Genomic DNA, 25,752 nt, shown 5'->3' with positions numbered 1-25,752 from the left:
ACGCACCAGAAAGCAGCCAAGCTCATGGCATTGATCAGTGAACTCGTGGAGTTATTTCTTTCCCTTCTTTCCTTTCTTCTTGCTCTTGGATCCCTTCTTGCGCCCTTTCTTTGACTTGCTTTTTTTCTTTTTCGACTTACTTCCCTTTTTACTACCACTTTTCCTTTTCTTGCTCTTGGAGCCTTTTTTGCTGCTTTTCTTTTTCTTGCTCTTGGAGCCTTTCTTGGAACCTTTTTTGCTCCCTTTCTTACTGCCCTTTTTGCTTCCTTTTTTGGATCCCTTTTTGGAGCCCTTTTTGCTCCCTTTTTTGCTGCCCTTTTTCTTCGGCGACTTCTTTCCTTTCTTTTTACCCTTGGGGCTGCGCTTCTTCTTCGGGCTCCTTGATTCCTCGCCTTCCTCGGTTTCAGTTTTCGATGTTGACGGAGACCCTTCTCCGCGGCCCTCGACTTGAATGGGAATGATGTATTCCCTGCCCACAGCTGGCTGCAAGAGGAGTCTCTCATCGCCCGGCAGAAACTCCCCTTTGAAGACCTCGTGGTGGACGACTCGTCTCGCGAGCCTTTCGCCGGACCTCTTCCTAAAGGGGCTCCTTGCCCCCGTGGGACTTCTAGCACCCACTGGGCTTCTCTCTCCCTCGGGGCTTCGAGCTCCCACGGGGCTCCTGCCCCCCAATGGGCTTCTTCTTTTTGTAGGACTCCTGGTATCTAGGGGTTCCATAAGGTACTGAGCTGGAGCAGCTTGTGCCAAGTAATTAGGGTTTGCGACGTGAACGGGAGATGCACCGGTCATGTAGTTGTCCTGCTGCGTGAAGAGCATGGCAGGGTCGTTTTTCAAGAGCCGGTTCATCCGCTGGATTTGCTCTAGGCGCTGGAACGTCTCAACGTCGCCGGTTGCTAACAGATCCTGCTCGTTCCGAATTCGAGCGACTTTGCCAGGGCGGTCTAGGTCCGAGAGCAAATCCCCTCTTCTTTTCTTTCCGCCTCCCTTCTTGCTCAGGCTTCTTCTGGTTCCTCCCTTGCCCCTGCTCCCACGTCCGTTCGAGTCAAACCTCGACTTCCGCCTGCCCTTAAGACAGCGCAGCTCGTAGCTGACACAAAGGTTGAACATGTAGATGAGAGAATTGGTGATGCTCAGCACCTAGAGAAGATAATGGGGCGCGCCTCTTGTTAGAGACACGCGATGAAAGATCGACCAGACCCTTTTCAATGCTAAGCAGCAGGCCTCTAGTACTTTTGTTCGCTCAACATCGAGAAGTCAGAGGAGGTACATGTGTTCACTTTTGAAGTAAAATTTAATAACACTTCATCCGAGTTTACCTCAAGCCTGGATTTCTTATTAAATTTACATGAATGGAGATTTATTGTATAATTGAATCATTTAATGCAAAAAATATTAAAACTTGCAAATTATTTAAAATGTCTTTGGAAGCGACCTCATACCTTGTAGCGATTTGTAAAGTACGGAAGTTTCTGCGGCTTTCAGAGCCGCATACGTAGAAGGTCACTTGTAAAGCTACTTACCCCACCGGCGATGGTCTGGTTTAGGTCTCCGTGCATGTACTCTTCGAATATGAACCCCACAGTAAACGGAATATAGGTGATTGTGGCCAAGAGATAGTTAATTCGGTACTGCAATAGGTAAAAACAAAATAAACATTTAACTACTGTCTAAGTTGAACTCTACCACTTATGGATGCAACTGAAGTTCGTCAGCGGTATGTTATCGCTCGACAAAAGGCCATTGGTTTATATAACGGCCACATTGTAGGGTTCTGATTATTCCCAGTCAAATGTTGATATCAGTGTTATGATACCAATTAAGCGGATCACTGAATTATTCTGATATTTCCCGGTAATTCGAAGGTAGAAACGTTTTATAGAGGAAGGTTACTACCAAGATTGAGTTGGGCAATTCCGTGGAACCCATGATGGTGCACATGAGTAGGAGGGCTGATGTGAGCACGAAAGTAAACACAGTCATAGTCATAAGGAATGCGTCGATTCGAAGTCTGTAGAGCCCAGTGCTGACATCGTAATGTCCTGCCATTAAGATCAGTATCAGCACAAGACCGATGAGCTGCGCATGCAATAAGAAAGGCAAAATAAAATTAATATGCCATTCCGTTGAATCTGGCCTTGCACGACGCACATATTTAAAGGAATTAGTTGATGATTCCAGTCACGCAGGCGTCACTCACGATTTGTATCATCTTGAGGAGCCCCCCAGGGCTCCGCACGAATCCAGTGAAGTAGAGTGTCATTTCGTTGTGCTATACCTAATACAAAACGAACAATAAAATAGATATAATTTGCACCCGCTCTTCTTAATAATACCAGTTACTTTCAGTCACCATATTTTGTACTTAAATTGAGATAAACACGAATTAGATTGTGATCGCAAAAGCCCGATCCCGATGGCAATACGGACCATGGGAATATGGCTGATTACGCCCATGGGATTGTCTTGCTGCCGCTGGTTTTAAGCTTTTTTTTATTTTCAAATCACTAGAGGAGTTTGAATGAATGTAGTCCTTTACAGTAAAGCTTGCTTTATGAACGTACCAAGGATGCGTCCAGGCATCGGAATTCTTGAGACGTAGCTGGATCCTGAAGACACATCAGGAACTGACGTTCCATATGACGTCCAACCAACTTGTATTCACAAACTGCTGCTTCATCGGCGTCTTCGAGGTCTCATATTTCTGCTCTAGATTGAAGGCATTATTTTTTCGAAGGTAAAATCAACCGAGAGTGCGTGAATCCTTGAATTATCTCGAGATATTTTCCACTTCGTCGTCTTCAAGTAAGGTTTGGCCACCCTTCCTCTCTAAAGTGCTGCCGAAATCCTGAACGTTTTAGTAGTCTCTCGAGCTCTATTTTTATTTATTTATTCGTTTATGTTGTAATTTATTTATAAATACTACAAATTCGTAGGGTGGTTACAAGTGCAGATGCACAACCGCAACAAGCTACAAAAACAAACAACGGTGTTGTTACATTAAAAGCACTTCAAGATCGCTGACAAAAAGGGGGAGCGAACTGGCGTGGGGCAACGTGTTCGGGCAAACTGTTCCTTTCCTCAACGGCGACCATGGGCGTTGTTTAATATTTAGCTGATTTAACACAGCAGGTTGCTAGGAGACTGGGTAGGGGTGGGGAGCGGCGCGGCTCCAAAATGAGAGCTTATGAGACCGTGCGCGTCGACACATAGGTGGCGCTACCGCCAATATGCCGCGAGTAGCCCACCAAGTTTGGCAGATAACAGTTTTAGTGGACCGTACGCTATAGCTTTGCGTACGCAAGGAGATTGCGGGTCGTGAGTACGCATGCGCAGAACGCAATAGAAGGGCTAGCGTATTGCGTACGCACGCAACGTTGGGGATTTTGCGTTGCTGGCTAGCGGGCCTAGAGCCACTCTATATGGCAGCGTAGCTGCCAGAGTAGCGACACGACGCAAAATTTTCTAGATACACGACGTCAGATGCGCTGATAGTGATCTCCATTTTGGGCCTGGGAGGTTGCCATGGTAACCGTGCTTCTAGTGACGCCGGGCGGCAACCTTTGTAGTCTAGTTGATATCTCCATTCGTTCATTCAAAAGTGGACGCTTGGCATCGCGGTATGACAAGAGCCTCTGGAGGAACGGTGCCTCTTTTTTCTGAAAAGTGAGACGATTTGCAGCCCGGGGATTGTCGGGAGACGAGAGCTGCTAAGGTATCGTACGTGCACGGACAAGGCGAGTGGTTTTCGGCGCTGCCGGGATGGCGGCCGCTTCGTGGGACGAACGTACCGTCCTAGTATTTTCGGACTCCGCTCCGATGGAACAAAATCCGATTACGCCGGCCACGACAGGACGATTGGCCCGGGACATGACTGCTGCTCGACTGCCCCATAGTGAGCTAGTATATGTTTAGCATCATACTTCTTCAAGACCCGATCATCCCTTCAAGATGAGATTTTCTCACCGACTGGTGAGGAGCGACGTCAACGGGGTTCAGCCAAGAAGGACGGCATGGTGGTGTCTAAAGGATTTTTGACGCCATCAAAAGAGACGGACGCCAGATTTGAGGTGTTCTTGCCGACAGGCCGAACAGTCGTTCGGAACTTTACCGGCATTCAAAAAGTCAACATTTTTATGTGGTATAGCACACATAACCGTGTTAAAGGGGCCACGAAATTATTTTTAAACTTCTTTTTCCTTACCTGTAATCCTCAACTCAAAAGATAACTGTGAAATCACGCAGTCGTGACATGCTAGGGCACCGGTGCGATGACCCCAAGCTTTCACCGTGCTTTTTAAGCACACCGTAGAACTTGGCATTCGCAAGTGATGATAAGTTTTGTCAGGATACTCATTAGCCAGGAACTCGAATAGACCGATCTCACCAGCCAATTTGACTACGCCACCGCTGCCGCAATGCATCGAGGGAACTTTAGTCTTTCTGCACATGCGACAACTTCGTTGGAGCTCAGCGCCTGCAGGGCACAAACAGTCTCGTGCACTGCCGATCGCCTCCTGTGAACTAAAGTTATGGCTGCCTCGCGCATGCGTCGAACGCTTGGTGAGATCGGTCTATTCAAATATCCATGGACAAATTGATTGCTGACGAGCGCATACATCCGAGCGACGCAGTTTTCGTGTCCAACGCGTGAGTTGGGGTCGGCTGACGTCATTTTGGCCTTTGAAGGCATTGTAAAAATGATATTTAGAACCATACACACATGATGATAACGTCATAACACACTGACATTAAGGGGCACAAAACGGGCCCAGCTACAAAAAATAAATATTACACTCGTAAGAAATAAATACGTCTGTAACTTGTTAATTACAAAGACGAACACACCTCTGATAGTATGTGTTGATGCATTGTTAATAGCAGTACATTTCATATACGTCACTTGAGCAAACGCCAGTTTTTCACTTGAAAAACAAACCAAAGAACACTGCGATCAAATACAAGCTATTGCAACGAAAGCAAGTTATATCAAAATCTTCAGAACCGCCAATTCGTAAAATTGGCGATTAGTAAAAAAGGTTAAACATCGCAGGACCTTCCTCGCTAAAAAAATGCTGTGATTATTCGGTGTCCCAGGGCTGAAACAATTTCCCTTAGGTCCTACACGCGCCATATACCTTTCGTTATGATTCTCAGAAATTCAGACTTTCAAAGGAAGCTAGAAAAATGCGAAAATTTTATCCTAAAAACTATGTGGAGCGCAAGTTTGTCCGCTTCTTTTTGCGGGGGTTGTGGTGACGCCAGAACGCCGAGATCTGAGTGGCTCCGATTGAAGGATAGTAGGAAGACCTAAAAGCAAGCTGCCTTGAGGTCTACCACCTGTCCTTCAATCGGAACCAATCAGAGCTCGGCGTTCTGACGTCACCACAACCCCTATATAAAGAAGCAGACAAACTTGCGCTGCGCATATCGTAAAATCGTTGATTAGTATACTTAGGAGTTGTGTGAATATTTATACAGCGTGTAGTTGGTCAGCCATTTCAAAGTTGCGACGAGTCACTCGCTGTAAATGAGCAATTTAGCCAATGCAGTATAACCGCTAGCCTGGGGTGTATAGGTTTTTAACGTGCACCACGCAGTAGTGATACACAACCGCAGGCCGGTACGATGCTGATCCAGATCGAAACGGGCAGGGGTGGGGATTGAACCCAGGTTCCCTGGTTGATTAGTAGAAAACGTAAACATCACAGGAGCTTCCTCGCTAAAAGTTTGTGATCGTGCGGTTACCTGGGGCACAAACAAATTCCCCAAGGCCCAACATGCGACGCATAGACTTCGCATCGATTCTCAGACACTCCAACGTTCAAATAAAGCTAAGAGAATGCGAAAATTGCATGCTAAATGTCTTATCGATCCTCAAACACATCCGGAAACCCGAGCACCGCTAAGGCGATATTACTGATGCTGTCGCACAGGTGCTAATATCCAGAGCCATTTTGCACAGAAAGGGTGTAAAGTATGATTCTTTCAGATCTTCACGTTATGCCTACGTCAGAAAGCACGGAGAAGCCCTTAATCGTCGGCAAGCTACGGCACATCGCGACTCCGCGCCCCGAACAAACTCGCATCCACCAGCTCTGGGCGCTACCATCTTACAGATGACATCACGGCTCTTGAGAGGTCACGTGACGAGTCGTCACTCGGTTGCTACGGCAACCGAGCCAGCTCAGCTCGTTGCTATGGTACCGCGTGTGACCAATCGCGGTGAGAGGCGGCACAAGGAAAAGCGTGGCGCTACTCTGGCAGCTATGCTGCCATACCGAGTGGCTCTAAGCGGGCCTTGCTGGACGCTCTCGAGAGATCTCGGACCCAACGAGAGCGCCAGTTTCAAGATGGCGGTTGCCTCGACTGGCGCAGCAAGGGCGACGTGGTGTTTTTGAAGTTCTGTGTTACGTGAAATTGCGTGGTGTTCAGCTCGGCGATTCTTTCTGGGACCTACCGCGGTCGAATCAGATCGCCCTGCAGCTGAAGGAGTGCACAGTGGAAATGTTCGCCGCTCGCAGTGTGCGTCGACGCTGCGATCTGCTCAACGCTAAGCCTATTCCCACAGTTCATCGCCGACGGACGAACGACCTTAAAAGAAATCGCCGAAGTTCTCGCTATGCACTGGACATCAGGGTCATGAATTTCATTCCGCGATAGCATTGATAAAAGGTGCCGTTTCCACGGGACGAGTGACGGAGGCTCCCTCCGTGATCGAATTTGGCTACGCACTCGTACTCGTAGCCTCTGTACCCCGCAGAAATGCGCGCTTGACGAGACAGCTGTGGCTTGGTTTAATCTGAAATAAAATGATTGGACACTTTTTCTTTTTCAGTATTTCTTTCCAGGAGCATGGTTGCGCTATAAGCACGCCGAATTCTACGTCTCTAGCAAATTTAACCAAGAATATGCGCGGTGTTTACTCGAAAATGTAACGCACAACTAAATTTGGTCCGAGCACGTCATTTTTAGCGTACGCTATACTATTGCGTATTGCGTACGTAAGAGCCAGTAACGCTATACTAAAACCAAGCCAACGCCTCCTGTACTAAGTAAGATGGCTGTCATAAGAGCGGCGCGCGTCCTGCCGTGCCCTCTCTCTTTCCTCGTCCCCTTCACCGAAACGACCGCAAGGGGCGCTGCCAACTGACACTCCTTCTTGGAGGCTGTGTTATAGGCGTCGTTTCGACACCACTGTCACGTCAACAATGTGTAGGGTGTGTGGGGTAAATGACGAAACGGTGGAGCATATTGTGCTAGACTGCGCGAGACTCAAGCCGTCCCGGTCACAGGACAATGGCCCAAGGCGTCCGAGACCCTTAGCGCTCGCTGAAGCGTTGGGCTTCACTGACATAGAAATTGGACAATCCACAGAAGTCTGCCCAGCTACGGGGCTGAAGGTAGCCTCCAACGACACAAAAAGGCTTGTTGCAGACACAAAAAGGAGACTGGAGGACTGGTGGCAGAAGATCCACCTCAGGGAGCATTAAGACACCCACGCTCCCAGGCTTGGGCACAAACCTTGTTTGAGTCCTTCCGATTCAAAGGAAAATAGCCGCAGCAGCATCATCATCATCATCATCATCATCATCGCTCCAGTAGGGGTGGAGGAACGACGACGACGACGAGACTGCAGCTGTTTATTCTATCCCCATCTCCCGAGGCTTTTCGTAAATAATCCGTAAACTGATATTTTCCGCATTATATTCTGCGATCACACACAAGCAGAGAGGCACCGGACCTCTTTTCGCAAACGGCCTCCTTCTTGGAGGCCAAGACGTCCACGAAGATGACCACCGAGTCAACGAACCTTCCCCCCGACTTAGACAAAGACCAGGCGAGTTCAGCAACGATCGTCAAGGACAGCTATACAATTCCGTCTATGGACGTCACCGATGAAACCGCCACCAGCTCCTCCTCGACGATCGTATCCGCTTGCGATGATGAAGACATGCAATCGAACGACGGGGAATACGAGGTCGCTCACGGAAAGAAAAGACGCAAGAGGTGCCTGAATTCAGCATTACCTTTCAAGGATGAAGCCAACCTGCAAGTCGGTCATACCGTACTGTTCATCAACACTGGAAACCACCAAGCTCAGTCACTGAGCAAAATCAAGCTAACCGACTTTCTGAACAACGCTGCACCAGGCATGGTGAGTAAGATCCGAATTAACAAGGCTCGCAACATCATCGCAGTTTACACAAAAAGACCCCTCTTTAAAGCCGAACTGCTCAAGTTAACGAAACTCTGTGCACTGCCAGTGACAGCCCTCCTGCCCAGAGACCGCTCGAACTCTTTCGGCGTCCTCCGAGATATTGACCCTTATTGCACAGAGGACGACGTAAAGACACATCTACAGTCATCTGTCGGCATAACAGAAATGAAGCGACTCGGGAAGAAATCGCCCGTCATACGGGTTGCCTTCACAGGAAAGGTGCCACCCCAACATATCAAAGTGGGTCTTGTCAGAACTGAGGTGCTTCCCTACTGAGCACGACCCCTGCAATGTTACAAATGCTACAAGTTTGGCCACATTGCAGCTGCGTGCACAGCGGCCTCTCAGCTGTGCTATCGATGAGGGCAGTGCCACGAAGGTGAATGCACAGCCAACCCGCGATGCGTGAATTGTCAAGGAGAGCATGCTTCCAACGCAGCCGAATGCCCAGTGAAAGTAAGAGAGACAGAGGTCACGAGATACCAGCTGAAACACAACACCACTTTCCGTGAGGCCAGAGGTGCTGTACACACTAAACACCAAATAAGCAAAAAAAAAAAAAAAAAAACCACTGAGAATGAAACACACCACAACCTGATGCCACCATCAGGAGTGTTCCACAACGGACTGTTCAAGAGTTCCCTCCCCTTGAAAGACAAGAGAGCAGAAACGATAACTCCGATGCCGTAGCATCCACCACAAGAGTCGCCACTGGAGGAACTGAAAAAGCATCCTTCTGGGATAAACAAAACATCAAAGACATAATTTCAAGCAAGTCTACCGATTTGCATACGTTGCCACCTAACCGAAAAACGGAAGGAGAAACCACCTCAATCTTCCAGGTCATAATCCCACTCGTGTTCACTACTCTTCGTAGATTATTGTCAACAATAACACCGGAGTCAACGCCTCATCAGGTGATCAAGGCTAGTCTTTCATTAGAGTCCATTATTTTAATGATTCTCTGAAGCTCTTTCAAACTTACCTCATTCGACACACCAAACGCAGCCAACGTTGTGCCTTCATTGCTAAACGACGACCGGGAAAAACGCCGGAACTATACTGCAGTGTACATATCTTTGGTTTTCATCTTTACAAATTTTATATTCATCTTTCCCTTGGACTTCACCGATTCTCGCTTTCTGACGCCCACCACTCCTGCACTTCATTTCCTAAACTGCAAATACCTCAGTTTTCTCTGGCCACAGAAGACACAACTTCTCAAGATGGAATTCATCTCCTGCAGCAGTACCAGCCGGGAGCAGAAATACTCCAGCGATTCATCCAACTGCAAGTGGTCGTGAGCCAGTTAGCAGCAGCCCCACCAACAACTGAAAATGGGAAGCAATATTAATCCAACATCCAAACACCCCATCAGGTGCTCTCTGCTACAATGGAACGCTAACGGAATACAATCGCGGCTGCCAGGGCTTCACGACCATCTGCAAGACAATGCATATGATGCCCTGGCCCTCCAGGAACCGAACACAAAAGGCATTCGCATCTCAGAGTACGTGACTTATATGAGCAAAGCAACGCGAGCAGGAAAATTCCCAGGAGCCATGTTGCTGGTACGAGCAAGTCTCGGACAGACTGAAGTGGACCTCAAGGACTTGTGCAGTGACACTGAAGAGTACGTGGGGGTCACAGTGGAGATCAAGGGAAGGCCGGTTACCTTTGTGTCCGCGTACGTGCGGCCGCAGGGTCACTGGGACCCAAAGACAATTGTGGACATCTGCACACAGATCAAGGGTGAGGCAGTAATCGCAGGCGACTTTAACTCCCACAACGAGACATGGGGCGACAAGAAAACGGACGCAAGGGTCGTGCATTACAGTCCAATCTGGATGGCCTGGCACTCCGTAATATAACAAGCGGAGAACAAACATTCGTCCGCCCAGGAGTGGAAGGCAGCGTCCTTGACCTCACATTTATTACCAGAGGACTACGCCTGGACAGCCAGACCAGAGAAGGACAGCTGGGGCAGTGACCACCTTCCCATCATCATCGGAAAGCCACCCAAAGCCCCACTCAAGACCTGCCACCTGGTGGACTGGAAAGAGTACAGAAGACAGCTAGACAAACTGGTAGACTCTGGCGCACCCCTTGCCCCCGAGAACATCGCCGAAGCACTAAAAAAAGGCACAAGAATGGTACAGATACCCATCACAAGGCCAAACCCGGACATGCACTGGCTCCGCCTGAGAGCTCAACGACGACGTGCACAACGCAGATCCTGGAGGACCAACAAGCCGGAGGACATACAGGAGTACAAGCGACTTGACGCAAAGTTCCGCCGCCACGGGAAAAAGCTGGCAAAAAGGCAGTGGGACCTCCGCTGCTCCAGACTTCACATGCCAGCCGGAGGAAAAAGAGCCTGGCGGATGGTGAAAACGCTTGCCGGACGTCCGCTCCCAAGGCAGCCAATACTTGGTCTGGCCCTAGCGAGAGGAGCGACAGTGCAGAAGGTGACAGAACTACTCGCAGACCTCTTCACAAAGGTTCCAACCCGCCCACTGGTGGGTCCAGCCCCCCCAGACTGGTCAACCCGCAGAGACCCTTCGGCACCCAGCATTAAGGCTATGGATGCCCCCTTCACGCTACACGAACTAAGACACGCCATCGACGCATGCCCGCGCGAGCGCTCGTCCCCAGGCCCCGACGGAGTGACGAACCAGGCCATCAGGAACCTGGACGAGTCGTGCCACGACAGCCTCCTCGACTACATGAACAAGGTTTGGAGCAGTGCTGAGATCAAAAGGGCCTGGAGAGAGGCCACTACCGTGCCCCTGCTCAAGTCTGGAAGGCCGGCCGATGATTTAAGTTCCTACCGGCCCACCTCACTAACCTCCTGCTTGGGCAAGCTACTGGAGCGAATGGTACTGCGACGTCTAAACTACCACCTGGAGGCAGTAGACGCGCTTCCAGACTGCTTCTCCGGCTTTAGGAAACACAGGAGCACTGCGGATTCCATTGCAGACCTCACCACCACCATGGAGGAAGCTAAAGAAAGGGGCTGGTCGACGGCCACAGTCTTCCTAGACGTGAGGAAAGCCTTCGATGCGCTCCCCCATGACACCATCTTCACGGCTCTCCAGAGCCTCGGAATCACCGGGCGCCCCCTGTCATACATACGTGCATTTCTGACAGGGAGAACACTGCGTGTACGTGTCGGCAGCACCTACAGCACACCACGCGGGATAACAGCCGGTGTGCCTCAGGGAAGCGTGCTGAGCCCGCTGCTTTTCTCCATCGCGATCGCGTCTCCCTTCGGCTGCCGGAGTTGGAGCTCGACTACAGTTCCTCGTGAACATGGCGGTATACGCAGACAACGTGGCACCTTGGGCCACCAGCCCACCAAATCGCTGACAGGAAATGGTGAAAGAGTTGCAACGGGCACTGACCAACACGGTGCACAGACTACACGAACTGGGCCTCGGCATCTCGGCTGAGAAGACCACGGCTCTGTTCCAGGCTCCAATACTGCGAACATTTCTTCCAGTACTGCACATCGAGGGAGCACCGATAAAATCAGAAAAGACAGCAACTTATCTGGGTTTGATGCTCGACGCGCGCGTGTCCTGGAGGCCCGCTGTAGATGCAGTGCTCCAGAAGATGCGCACAAGAACAAGCACCCTGCGGGCACTTGGAGGCACAACGTGGGGCACCTCGCAGGCCATGATGCTGGCAACATACAAGGGCCTGATCGTGTCCTGCCCGACCTACGCGCTGCCATTGGTGACGCTTAACAGCACACAACAAGAAAACCTAGAGAGGGCGCAGAGGGTGGCACTGAGAATTTGCCTTGGCACGCCCCGAAGCGCCTCATCACACAAGACACTCGTCAAGGCCGGCGTAGCCACGATTTGTGCCACTATACAGAAGCGGGCTCTTGGGTACCTTATCCGAATGGAGAATGGGCGGTCGACGGGAAGCCTAATCATGAAGATTGCGCAGAGAACAGAGTCAGGACTTGGACGCGCGCTCTGTCAATTTGGAGACATCGCGGGAACCGCTGCGGCCCTGGCCGACCTCCCACCGCTGCAAGAACGTCCACAACCCATGGACGTCGATCTGCACATCCCCGGGTTGAGATCAAGGAGGACGGCAACAACAGTGACCCTCCGAACCCTTGCGCTGTCCCACATCGAGGACCAGTACCACGGCTGGGCTCAAGTGTTCACGGACGGCTCAGTACGTCCCACAGACGGGTCGTCAACAGCCGCGGCGGCCTTCGAGGCGGCTGGCGTTGGGTTAAGCGCGCGCCTTGCACACCATGCAACCAGCACCACCACAGAACTAGCAGCGATCTTGGTCGCCCTCGAGGCCGTTCAGAAAGGCAGCACCAGGGGCGGCAAGTGGGCAGTCTTGTGCGACTCACAAGCCGCGTTCTCCATGCTAGATAACTTGGAGAGGGTGCCACCACTGGCGCGAAGAATCGCAGCAGAAGCGATGGCATTGGAGCAACTCGGACACCAGTTCAGGTTTCAGTGGCTGCCAAGCCACTGTGGCATCAAGGGAAACGAGATCGCCGACCAGACGGCCAACTTCGCCCACGATGAGCCCTCTACACCCACATTCAAGGTGCCCCCGTTTGCGGACGCCAAGCTCCTTGTGGCGAGGGAGATCGCAAGTCAGCATCCAGACGCAAGGATGGCACAAGGCGACCACCCGGCCCGGCTCCCAGCACGCATGAACAGGGCAACGGCGGCTGTTTTCCACCGACTTCGGACGGGCAGCGCCCACACCCCCGCATGGATCAACAGGATGAGACCCTCTAGGAGTCCAGACTGCAACACCTGTGGGACTCGCGCAGATGACGTCCACCTCATCCTACAATGCACCCTCTACGACACTGAGAGAAGGGCACTCCAGGAAGAGTACAGAAAACTCAACCTACCCTACAGCTCTCTGGAGGAGATCACCAGACCTCGAGGCACAAACTGCACCAAAAAGAAGGCGCTGAAGGCACTGGAGAACTACCTGGACGAGACAGGATTAATCTCCCTCCTCTGAAGAAAAAGGCAACAAAGAGAGAAATGGTGACAACAGCCTTTCCGACAGACTGACTCATCAATACTACTCCTTGTGGTCGAACTAAATTAGGAAACTACCCCCTTTCGCCTACATCGGACTTCCCCAAGCACCATCTAGGCGACTGGAACCTATTCAAACTAGCCTTGCCGATGGCTATGATCATCACAGACCCCCGCCTGCAAATTAGACTTCGACGGTTAGAGAAAGACGAGAAAAACCCCACCCTCCCCCCTCTCCTACTCCCCCTTTTCCCCTCTTTATTTCCCAAGAACCCTTCCCCTCTGACTGTGACATGGGCGTCTAAGTACGCCCCAACAACAGTGGGCTTCCCAACCCCCCACCCCAAAACGCATACTACTACTACCCAGTAGGGGTGTGCGAATAGTGGTTCGAATCAAATAGCGCAGTGTCATCCCTATACTCTATTTCACCTTATGATGTACCGCAGGAAAGGTTACAAGCGCGAGGTCCTTGCTCTGGAGCAGACCTCGGTGGCACAAGCTCTCGTGCATTAAGGGCAGCTGCCAACGCTATAAGCTCGCGCTACTAGCCTTCGATGTGGTACAACACTGAACAGCAACCACAAAGCTGTGGTTGCTGTTCAGTGTTCTGACAGTGCAGTAAGGACGTCGCCTTATCTCTCACGGTGAGCTACCCTCAACTTTCTGGTGATGTGCGTTCCTTCAGAATACGCTTCGGACGTGGTGTGCTGCGCTAGTTCCGCGGGTGGTCCGCGGATAACTGTAGTGTCAAAATAGCGTCAGCGCAACGACGACAGGCCTGGTGCTGCGTGCCTGGCTGCCGAATGGGCTATAGGCCCCTTCAAAAATTACGCCCTCTTATGGTCGATCTGAAAATACTGCAAAATGGTGTGAAAACAACAACAAAAAAACCTGACAATAGATTTATTTTAAAACTTGAAGCGCCTCATCGCGGTGTAATGCCACGTTATGCATTGTGAGAATCCACACGCACTTCGCCCCTGGACACAGAGGTTCCCAGAATGCAACACGCACGGTAACGGATTTATGGAGTAGTCTGTAGACCATATGCAAAAAGAAGTGGCATCTAGTGTACTCATGATCAATTATAAAATTTCCTCCATATTGATGGGTTCCCGTACCGATAGTTTCGCCCGAGAAACAATGGTCCCGGCAAAGTGGGAGTCGAAGAACTTAAATATGATCACCTGCTGCAAGTCCAGTACGAGCCCTTCACAGAACGTCTTTGATAAAGACCGTTCAGTCACCTGGATGGCCCAGTTCACTGCTTGAGTGTCGAGTCTAACGACCTTGTTGCTAAAAATTCCTTTTCCCGAATTTTTCGGTCGTCTTTTCTTATTGAAATCGAAACTAAACAACAACCCATTGAGTGCGCAAATAAGTAGTCCTAAAATCATAAAACCTTGTTAAATGCAAATGCGCCTCGTCCACAAATGGAAGATGTGAAAACAAACAAACAACAACAACAACAATATGGCGGCTTCTAATTGCATGATAATGATAGCTTGCAAGAATTTTATGGCCTATTCACCCCCGTAAGTGTCTACGTCACAACACGGCGTCTGGGTCCAGACAAACCGTTGCTATAGACTAATGCATAGAGACTCCACATGAGGCTAGATTTTTGCTTACAAGTAAGTAAATGATTTTTGTAAGCAACCTAACTTCTTGATATCTAATTTTGAAGATGTTCTTGTCGTCTCAGTGTCATATTGCAATGATGAAAGCCATTTCTGGAGTATTACACTCCGCTTTGCTTTGGTAGCAGATGGCAAGATAGATTTGCTGGACTCTGTTGCAGCGGGCGTCTTCACTGAATTGCGTCGGTCAACCAGCGACAAAAACAAGTGCATCGCCATAGCCGTAGAGGCCTCCGCAATGTACGCTTTTTTCTGGGAAGAACCCAGCTTAGTTCAGAGGGGTGAAAATGCCGTAAAATCAAACCACGTCATGCAGATCAGTTACGACGACGACCTGAAGTGCATTATGGGCGTAGTGCAGGCCAGCATGAGAAACAAATCGTACGCCGTCGAGGTAAGTCGTTTATTATTATTATTATTGAGGTTGTCACGTTATAAAGAATTGCATGTCTATCGCGCTTTCGCAGCATTTTGCTTTTTTTCCCATCCTTGAAATGGCAACTGCAAATGCGTGCTTGTTGCCCCGGCTCGCTGTCTGCTCTCCTAAAATAATTTTAATAATAATCGATCAGTGTTTTAGTGTGCCCAGGAACAACCTTGCAGTTGTTCCTCAATAAAATAATAATAATAATAATAATAATAATAATAATAATAATAATAATAATAATAATAATAATAATAATAATAATAATAATAATAATAATAATAATAATAATAATAATAATAATAAATTTATTGACCCATTCAGACGAGAGAAGTAGGATGTGAATACTGGTACATCAAAGCCAATAAATTAAAAAGCTAGTCCGAACAGGAGAACTTATGAAGAGCATAATGAAAAAAACATCACCAAAGGTAGATATATAAGCATAAACAAAATAACCGGATAGCACATGGACACAGTCATACTCCTCAACGCTGTTTTACCATAGCAATGTAAGACTACTGCAAGTTTGAGCTCTCACTACTACTGGCATGCAACTGCTTTATCAATATTATAATAATAATATATAAATATCGCGCCATATTTTAAGACATTTTGACCTAACAGAATATGGGTTTTACGTGCTCTCGGTTAGTTTGGCCCTTTTTTACCACCAAGGCAACTGTCCACCAGTGCTACATGTACTCACCTTACGTTTTGTATCAAGTTCTTTCGCGCTTTGGGGTCTGGCGGAAATCTGAAGAACCGCAAGAATCTTTCTCCACGCGATGGTTACAATCAGGTACGAAGCACCCTCCCATAGGGCCAATCTGCAAACAAAATTGGGGATCTCGACCGATCGCCTGAAGTGCTTTTCTCACGGGTGCACTGCGCTCTTTTCGCAGACGATCATCTCGATCGACGCCCGGACTTTCGATAAACCATATTTTGCATCGCACCCCACTATGAATTCTTATAGGTGTCTGAAACTTATTATATTTCAGACAAATGCAATATCAGAATATCGTCTTTATTCACACGATTCAAACAACTGCGCCGGCTTGGCCGGCGGGCGTTTGGCAGGAGGCATACTTCTTGCATTCGTCGTCTGCTGCAGGCATCTTGAGGACCGGAAGTTGCAGTCGTAAATATTTCAGAAACAAGCGATTACCGGCACTCTTCTATCGAAACATATATGACATTCAAAGTTTCTATATCTGTGATTTTTAGAAGTTAAAATCCTACACCTGATTTTTGAACGGTCTGGTTTTCGTAGCGAACCTATTGTCGGTGACAGGTAAAGGACGAAGTGGAAGCTCCTCCCATCCCTTTTCACTTCAACGGAGCGAACGGTGGAGAGGAGCTAGCCTCCTCGCCACCGTTCGCTGTAGAAAAGTGGAAAGAGGTGGGAGGAGCTTCCACTTCGTTCTTGACCTGTCACCGACTATAGCCACATGTATTTGTCCATAACAACGACCCTAGCAACGGTCTGTTTAAACCCATGACGTGACGTCAGACTTACGGAGTCAATTCTATAACTTATATAATCCTCACTTCCAAGAGATATAATCCTCACTTCGAAGGGATATAGACAATTGCAAGCATGGCGCCACAAGTGGTGCCCCATGCGTGCAAGCGCGTGCAACGCGCGGGTGAACGTAGCTTTGGCAAGCTCGTAATCGCACGGGCGTGCCTGCTCGAGCAGAGACATGGCGGCGGCCAGTCGCCCAGCTTGCAATCGTCTATAGTCCCCACTTCCAATACAATTAATAGACGACATTTTTCTCGTTTTTTCCCGTTTCTTTTTTTTTGTTGCTCACGTCACCCTGCAGTATTTTTAGAACGACCGTAAGAGGGTATAATTTTTTAAGGGGTCCATAGGGCGTATTCGCTGTCGGCAATAGCTGTGTGCGTAGCTGCTCAGCATGTGCTGACGACGAGCTTCCTCAGTGCTTCTGCAATGCCCATTCCACACCGTCATGACTGCCGATCTTGGGAGCCTATAAGTGCGAGCTCGTTCTGAGCATGCCCAGGGGACAGCGCACACAAATATGACGTCCAGTGAATACCCCTTTGCAGGTGGTACTCACTGGGCGCCATAATTGAGCGCGGTGTTCACAGCACGGGTTCAGAGCGGGCTCCCACATATATTCTCAGCAAAACTACAAACTTGGTGGTGTGAAATGCATGTTGTGGAAGCGTCGTAAGAGCTTATCGTAAGTTCGCGCTGAATAGCACCGGACTCAACTATGGCCGCCTGTAGAGGTGGTCGCCTTTATTTATTACTTTTTTTTTTCCGACCGACACGACGGCATACCCCGCTCTGTTTTGTTTAGCCGCCTGACGGCGCTTCGGTCGGAAATGGGGAGGCACTTTGGGAGTCGGGTGTCGCGTTTCAGGGGGTCCCGTGCCGTTACAAGTTGGAATTCTGCTTGTTTATGAGCTTTTCCCGGTATCGGGGAAATGGCCGCGGGCATGTCACCCACTTCGTTGCATTTCACGCGGAACCCCGGTTTTTTCGAACGCACGTGAAGACACTTAACTTTCCGACGAGAGGCTGCTGTCTCAGCGCCGCGTGCGTCTACCCCTTGACCTTGGGACGCGGGGCCAGACGCAAAGGTTTGCCGAGGAACCCACGGCCGAGACATTAACACGTCACCGGTCGCCAGGCCGTTTGCTGGGAGACAAAGTGCCTCAAAGCTCTCGGAGTCGTGTATCGAAACTCGTCCGTGACGTCCGGGGACCAGGCGCTTCCTATATATTCTTCATATGCCTGGCGTGTCTTTCTTTTTACTTTGTTGCCAACGGCCTTTCGCGGTGGCATAGGCGTGCCCCAGCCGACATGTCTCGATGGTTCTCGCCGCTCGCAAATGTGTATCTTTTGTGGCAGATAGGAAAGCCATAAGTCTTATTTTATCCTCGGCTTCTGAGAACCAAGGCTCGGCTTATGGTTAAAACTCGGAGCAATGACCTCTCACCCGATTGGTCGAAAGTGCGCTGTGTGTAGGCGTTGTAGTTTGGTTCCTCTAGCCAATGGGACCAGGGTCGAACCCTGATTGGCCTACGCAGGTTCAGGCACGCTGTTTTAGACCCTGGTCGGACAGGGGAATCTTTTGAGTTTTGGAACGGGCTCGTGAGCGACCCACTGACGTTCAGCTCTCGCGGTGCGCCGCGTTACCTGCCGTGCGCGACAGCGTCTTCATCTTCGCGGCTACAAGGTAGCCGCCGTCCTTACCGTGCGCGGTAGGGCCATCCGACGCCGAGGCGTCTGTGCAGTCTGTAAGCCGTGCGCGGCAGTTTGTTACAGTTCGCACTTGTATTTTATGTAACTGTTTGATTCTTTTTCTTTTTTTTTTATCGAAGTAAAGTTTCGTTCGTCTCGTTAACCCTCCGAGTTGTCGGTCGCCTCTGCATCACCACCAACGCATCCAGCCCTCCAGCAACTACCTTCATCCACGATCCCCCGGTCCTCGACGGCAACTTCAAGGTGGTCCATCGAGGTCGGGGAAAACAACCTACCTAGCATCTACTCCGCCAGTGTTTACTATCTATACACACATGAAGGGTGAGAAGAAAGCGTCTCTTTTTGGCATTCCAAAAGACATCGCAGCAGGAGACGCGTGGAAAAATAAATAAGAAACAAGCGCCGGCTCCGCGCACGCGCACACCTTACCGGTAAAACGACAATCCGACACCTGTCGTCATCTCAACGAGCCTCACGCCAGCAGCTCCTGTTTCAGTACTACCCCATGTTCTACCTCGTGCCCCCGAATCCCGGTGAAGCCTTTAAAGAGACCGCTTAAATGGGCTTGGTAACGTATCGTGCTACGATTTACCACACAGGTGGCTGAAGGTGGCCAAAGCATCCGATAAAAATTTCAAACTAACTTACCCGAGTAAAAACTAAAAAGCGACAACTAGTTTTACGGCGGCAGCGCGGTCCCGGCGGTTTACAGCAGCTCAGCAGCCGCCCGGTCGCGCCAAAAGCAGATAATCTTTTCGAATAATGAGCTTCCTACATCGAATAAAAAGAAGAGACTGCCCAGTCTGCGATGTCCAGGAAACTGCAAATCACCTTATCTGTGAATGTGCCATCTACGCCGTGGAAAGAGAAGACCTTCACAGAACAATTCAGAGGCTAGACGACCGACCTTTCTCCTGTGACAAAGTGCTGGGCTCGTGGCAGTCCACGGAACATTCAATGAAAGCCACAAAAGCCCTGGTACGATTTCTCGAGGACACCCGGTTGATGTAATCCCTGTAGGCAGAGACTGACATTTTTAACTATTCAACCCACCATCCTTTCAGCTCTTTCTTCTCATATTCATTAAGCACCTCACCCCACCTTTTCATCCCTTAATCCTTTCCCCTGTGCAGAGTAGCCAGCTAGGACAGAAGTCCAGGCTTACCTCTCTGCCTTTCACTCATCATTTTAGTAAAAAAAAAAAACAAAAAAAAACAAACAAACAAACAAACAACGGCGCTCGCTTTTTTGGTCTATCTGGATTTTTTTTTGTCCCCAATAAAACACATCAAATGCACATAAAAACAAATGAAACCGACGGTATGTCGAGTAATTTCAGCTATATGTCATCTGCTTTTGACACGACCGGGCGGCTGCTGAGCTGCCGTGTCACCATAGGGATTATGAAGGTAACTTTAATCTTTTTAAAAAGAAGGTGTTTTCGGACGAGCTGGATGACAAAGGCGCGTTCGCAGACGAGTTGCTCCCGTTCAGCGAGCTCACTCCGACAGAACGGAAGATGCTTCTCAGGACGCGAAAATCTGGATTGGCTCTTTACGAGGGCGCCCCAGACTTGCCAACGAATCCTCAATCGCCGCCTCAGGGCGGGCGACTCTCCCGACTCTGACCCGACCCTCCACGCGGAACGCCGCAAGGCTCGGGCCAGATTCTGCCAAAAAGAGTAGGCAAACGGGCTGACGTCCTGTACACAGACGCGGCCACATATGCCTACCAGCGGAACGCAGTGGAAATATGCGTCATGAACGGAATTGGGAGCCCCGAGTTACGGCGTCACTGCGTACCTCGAATACAACTATTGCAGAGGAACTCGGCATCGCCATGGTCATTGGGCTCGGCGAAGATCACGTCACCATCATGAGCGACACACAAGCAGCACCGCGTCGCTTCGAAGCAGGCCGTGTCTCGCCGAAGGCACTGAAGGTCCTCACCCAGAAAGGCCGTTTAAGGCTTCCTTACAGTGGATCTCAATGGATCCTATGACACGACGAGGTGAAAGGCAATCTTTGTGCTGACACCGAGGCCCGAGGATGTACCCTCCGGGCTGCCCCCGCCGCCGCTTCGCGACTAGGGCTAGTTTAATACTTTATTCCGGTGCCAAACAGGTATTCAGAAATCAGGGCCTACCACCGTGGCCAGAGGCGTGAATACCCCCCGCCACACAAAAATCTCAACAGAGGGGACGCGGTCGCCTGGCGCCAGCCCCAGACAGGCGCGTTCCGCAAGCTAGCGCTCTTGCACAAATTCTCCCCTACAAGGTATACAAAGCCGCATGTCCGTACTGCCGCCGCAACGCCAAGTGCGCGTCATTGGTTTTAACCAATGGCCTCGTGAGGAGCCCGTTGTTGTCCTGCTTCGACGTCAGGCAGCTCGCCCGGTGCGCATACCCAATTGGCCCTATCCTCCCCCCCCCCCCCCCCCCCCCCAATCTACTTTCACAACGCTTAGTAGTAGTAGTCACGCAGCTCTTTAAGCGCCGTTCACACATATGCAGCCGAGTAAGACAGACAGAGACCAGACCAGTTTCTGAGCCGCTTGCGACGTCCTAGGACCAGCTCCGCTGTAGCGCATCCGGTCCTAAGACGTTGCAAGAGGCTCGTTACCGGCGCTATTTTACCATACATGTTTAATTGATTGTTACGGCGCCCAAACGTCTGTTCGGACTAGAACTTGGCCTACACTGTCTGAGACGTGCCTGACGTCAATTTCAATTGCAAAATGAAACTTTCAAATTGCCTTCATGGTACCTTTAAGCTGCCGGGCTGCTGCCGCCATCTGTCAGTTGCTGCGCCAGTCAGAGGGTGCGCGGTTAGCAGATGGGCGCCGAGAATAAAAAAAAAAAAAGAGAAGCAGTTATTGGTTTTTTTTTTACTTAATAGATTAAATCAAATAAAATCAAGTTTATTTTTAACCTTGTACAAGGAATTATGGAAAAACAAAAAGCTGTGGCAGCGCATCTTGGCGAGTCACAGACCCTTAATTAAGGTAAGTTCGTGCTTTGAAATTTTGATGCGGTGTTACTTCTACCACCTTCAGGCACCTGTGTGGTAAATCGTAGCACGATACGTTACGTGCGTTACGACCTCTTGTGATCTTTTACGACGAGATAACTCCTGGAGCTATCTATCGGGCTATCGGGTAAACCCGTGGCACACTTGGAATTTCCGTGTATTTCGTTGTTTTTTTTTCGGGGGATCGGTGGCCGAGTGGTCTAGCGCACACCAGCTGGGAGCACGTGGAAGGAAAGCTCGCGCTGCAGAACCCAGAGATCCTGGGTTCAATCCCCACCCCTGCCCGTTTCGATCTGGATGAGCATCGTACCGGCGTGCAGTTGGGTATCACTCCTGCGTGATGCACGTTAAAGACCCCAGGCTAGCGGTTGTACTGCACTGGCTAAATTGCTCATCTACAGCTGGGAGACTCGTCGCACGTTGAGGCAGACCAAGTTCTAGGCTGTATAAACATACACGCAACGCCCCCCCCCCCCCCCCCCCTTTTTTTTCGCGCATCATTCTTTCACAATTTTCTTGAACAACCTTTGAAAATGTTATAAATGACAATTTCTCATAGGGTATGCCCATTTGATCTAGTAAATACTGCAAATCTTTCACTCTAGTGAAATGCAGTGCCAGGGCCACCTCATAGATGGCGCCAGCGTGCCAGCGTGTTCTCACGACGTGAGATATTACAAGAGGTCGTAATGCACTCGGTCGTAAGCAGTCGCAAGCAGTGGCATAGGCAGGAGAGAGGCTTAGAGGAGTTCAGCGTTCCCCCGTTGAAGTTCAAAATCCTGTCTACGCTACTGGTCGCAAGTGTGTGAACCAGTCCTCGTTGGTAAGGAACTGGTGGATTCCCGAAAACCGTAAGCGTGAAGCACATATAGGAACGATTGGATGACGTGGCCGAATGCCGCGCTGCCACGCCGCAGCATCAGCGACGGTTGCTATGGTTACGCCGTTCAGCGGCGCGAGACAGGGAGGGTTTTGTTTACACGTGTCTCCCACTGTAGAATTTGCGAAACAGTTATTGGTACGAGTAGCCGACGACGCCGGAGCTTGCCACTGCACCCTCTGTGCATGCAGCAGACGAACGTGCTCGCTCCGATTGAAAGATATGATGTGCAAACACCAAGATAAATAAAAATATATACGCCAACCAAATCCTTCTTTAAAAGTGGAACCCCACGTTTCAAGACCTGCTCGGTCTCTTCTTCAGGGGTTGACTGCGGCTATGGCCATTGAGGAGCAGTAATCAGTTTTTTTCTTCTACGGCCGCGTATCGTGAGTCGTTTTGCATCGGTGAGGTGGCGAAGTCCGTTCACGTATGGGCGGGACAATGCCGGCCGAATCGGCAAGGCTAAGTCCGCCCAAATATTTTAATAAAACGTCACCTCTCTTTTTTTCTCCGTTTACGTAGACGGTCGGCAGAGTGCCGAGTGATCTGTTTATGTTTTCTGGCGTCGCTTGGATGTGCCAGGATTCAATAAAAAGTTTATATCTGGGATTGGTCTCAACGGCAAGGATGCTGGTGGTGGCAAAGTCAATCCTGTGGTCATTGACGTCGCTGTGCTCGGCTACGGCGCTGCGTTCATGGTCGAACTTGCGAACGTCGTTCTTATGGTGGCGGATTCTCTCCTGAAAGTTTTTTGTTTCTCCAATGTATGCGACCGGGCAGCTCACGCTTGGAATTTTGTAAATAACGCCTTGTGATTTCTCCCTAGGCGGGCGATCCTTTGAACGGGACATGAGTCTTTTGAGCGTGGACATCGGCTTGTGGGCCATTTGGATTCCTTCTTTGGCCAGTACACGTGCCAGCGCCTCGCTTGTGCTTTGTATGTAGGTAACACTGATGCGTGTGTTAGGGCGGGACTGTGCACTTGCTTTGGGTTGCAGGTGTCGGCAATCTTGGGCTTGATGACGGGCAATGCGGTGGATGAAGCTGCTTGTGTAACCATTACGTCGTAGGTGGGCGAAAATGATGTGCTCCTCTGTTTTGCGGTCAGCTTCGGATGAGCAGATAATCTTTGACCTGGATAACAGCGTTCTAACTTCTCTAACCACTGATGCCTTGCTGACAGGCTGGGTGAGAGGAATAAAAATCAAGATAACGTCCAGTATGTGTTGGTTGTCTGTAGACAGAAAACTGGAGCTCTTCCTTTTGTCTTCTGACCAGCACATCGGGAAAAGGTAAGGTATTGTCCTTTCCATGCTCCACGGTGAATTGTATAGACGTTTCAATGGAGTTGAGGCGGCTAAGGAACGTGTCTACTTCAGACGTTTTTAGGATGCAAAAGCAATCATCTACGTACCGCAAGAACTTTGGGGGTTGTGGGAAATGACTGTACCGCCTTTACCTCAATGGCCTCCATACATAGGTTCCCTGTTGTGACTGAAATGGAGGCACCCATTGCGCTCCCACTGGACTGTTTGAAGAACTCTCCCTTGAAGCTGAAATATGTGCTGCTTAGGCAGAACTCAAGCAGGCGGCAAAATTTTTCCACGCTAAGTTTTGCCCCTTCGATCAGGGATTGCTCTTTCTCGAGGGCGTTCTTGGCCATGGCGACAGCCAGGGGAACCGGGACGCTTGTGAATAGCAAAATGACGTCGAAGGATACGAGACTTTCTTCAGTGCTCAACCTTCAACGTTGAAATCTGTTCCACGAAGTCGTTGGAGTTTCGTATATATGTCGTCGTTTTACCCACGAGAGGTGAAAGAGTGTGGTGAAGGTACTTTGACAGACCTCAAAGTGGTGATGTTGTAAAGTCCACAATGGGCCGGAGGGGAACGCTAGGTTTATGTATCTTTGGAAGGCCGTAGAAACCCGGTGCACATACATTCTTGCAGAGAAGGCGCAGGCGAAGGCTTCTCGAGTCTGGATGTTTTTTTGAAAATTTCCGCTTGTATCCTATTCATCTTGTCCTGGACTTGTAAGTTGTGCTGTAGGGTCCTTTTTCAGATTTTCATAATCGGAGGTATCAAGAAGATCGAAAACCTTTTGGTCGTAGACTACTCGGTCAAGGACGAAGGTTGAATTACCTTTATCTGCTGGAAGAAGAACGATCTTGTCATCCTCCCGAAGTGCCCGGAGAGCACTTGACTCTTCTCTGGGTAAGTTGTGCCGGTGATTTTGACAGCATGCCAATCACCGTTTGTCGCACGCGTTCACGGGTGTTTAGATTCAAATGAGCGATTCCGTCTTCAAGGGTTGCAACCATTCGCGGTAGGGGTGGCCTCGTTGTTGTCATATTGAAGCAGTGACCTTTGGCTAAGGCAGCGGTCTCACAAGGAGATAGTTGTCGAGATGATAGGTTTGTGACAAACCTGGCGCAACCGGTGCTCTGTTTCGCTTGTTCTTTTTCTTTGAGCCTCAAAAAGTTTTTGCTCTGAGACACTTGTTGCTTTTCCGCAAAAATGGAAGCAACGCTGTCGACGAAGGACTGTAAATAAGGGAGCAGAGATGGAATGCGGTGTTCTAGTGTTCGGCGAGCTTTAACTAAATGGTGCTCGGCTTGCTTGACGATCTTGTGCCCCTCTGGTGTATGAACTAGACGTTTGAAGGGGCAGTGCAACGATTTTAGTGTTTAAAGAGTTGGCAATTTGTATTTTTTATATTGTTTATCTAAGCACAAGTGACCAAAAACGCGTCACCTTGCCCTGAAAAACTGCTATTCCGGTGCGCAATCGCAAAGAAGAAAACGAAACATTTGCCGATCTGCAGCCACTTGTGGTGGTTAACGAAACTGATGTGTGACGTTCTCTGGGGGATACGCAGAAGTAAACAAAACCTGTCCCCCTCCGTTGGCGAACTGTCTTTTGTGTGGATCGCTCGCCGCGATTTTCGACGATACTAATCTTTTAAAAGATGATAATCGTGGAGGAAGCGGCTGGGGTCTCTGAAGAGAGAACCCAAGGGGAAACCACGTGATCCCCCAGAGTACAGAGCGCGACACTGTTAGTGCGAACAAGCGATCGCCGGTTTTTTCTGTTTTTCTCTTGGAAACCAAGCGATGTAATCCAAGTTATTATTGCTACGGAAAGAGCTAATTTAGTTCTATAATGTAAGCGATAGAATTTAGCCCTTGCTTAAACTATTTAGATGTCAAATGCGAAAATGCGACGATGTCGTGTTCGCGCTAACAGTGTCGCGATGTGTACGTCACACGAGAGGC

General features: G+C 49.7%; 3 protein-coding genes across 3 annotated transcripts; 1 reads left to right on the top strand and 2 right to left on the bottom strand.

The window, feature by feature from the left end:
- Positions 1-51: 51 nt before the first annotated feature.
- LOC115310559 lies at positions 52-2,260 on the bottom strand. Its single transcript, XM_042287411.1, has 6 exons — positions 2,198-2,260; positions 1,894-2,076; positions 1,521-1,628; positions 730-1,137; positions 329-633; positions 52-262 (listed from the first exon to the last, which is right to left on the bottom strand). Exons 1-6 carry the CDS (start codon positions 2,258-2,260, stop codon positions 52-54), a joined length of 1,278 nt encoding a protein of 425 aa, XP_042143345.1.
- A 9,175-nt stretch (positions 2,261-11,435) lies between these two features.
- LOC120840730 lies at positions 11,436-11,954 on the bottom strand. Its single transcript, XM_040211377.1, has one exon. It carries the CDS (start codon positions 11,952-11,954, stop codon positions 11,436-11,438), a length of 519 nt encoding a protein of 172 aa, XP_040067311.1.
- A 206-nt stretch (positions 11,955-12,160) lies between these two features.
- On the top strand, positions 12,161-13,234 carry LOC120840729. Its single transcript, XM_040211372.1, has one exon. The coding sequence runs from the start codon at positions 12,161-12,163 to the stop codon at positions 13,232-13,234; it is 1,074 nt and encodes a 357-aa protein (XP_040067306.1).
- Positions 13,235-25,752: the final 12,518 nt, after the last annotated feature.

Source organism: Ixodes scapularis, unplaced genomic scaffold (assembly GCF_016920785.2).
Source record: "Ixodes scapularis isolate PalLabHiFi unplaced genomic scaffold, ASM1692078v2 PGA_scaffold9__187_contigs__length_104089568, whole genome shotgun sequence".
In the NCBI taxonomy this organism is placed as follows: domain Eukaryota; kingdom Metazoa; phylum Arthropoda; class Arachnida; order Ixodida; family Ixodidae; genus Ixodes; species Ixodes scapularis.
The sequence above is the reverse complement of the archived record's forward strand: the minus strand, read 5'-3'. Positions and strand labels throughout refer to the sequence as shown.

Bases quoted from the DNA above. Each gene is read 5' to 3' on its own strand.
- LOC120840729 (XM_040211372.1), top strand. From the start codon at position 12,161: ATGAAGATTGCGCAGAGAACAGAGTCAGGACTTGGACGCGCGCTCTGT.
- LOC120840730 (XM_040211377.1), bottom strand. From the start codon at position 11,954: ATGGCAGCGCGTAGGTCGGGCAGGACACGATCAGGCCCTTGTATGTTG.
- LOC115310559 (XM_042287411.1), bottom strand. From the start codon at position 2,260: ATGACACTCTACTTCACTGGATTCGTGCGGAGCCCTGGGGGGCTCCTC. The intron at 1,138-1,520 runs GTAAGTAGCTTT...TATCTTCTCTAG, and splicing joins ACCAGACCATCGCCGGTGGG to GTGCTGAGCATCACCAATTC. The intron at 263-328 runs GCCGAAGAAAAA...CAAAAAAGGAAG, and splicing joins AAAAAGAAAGGAAAGAAGTC to CAAAAAGGGCAGTAAGAAAG.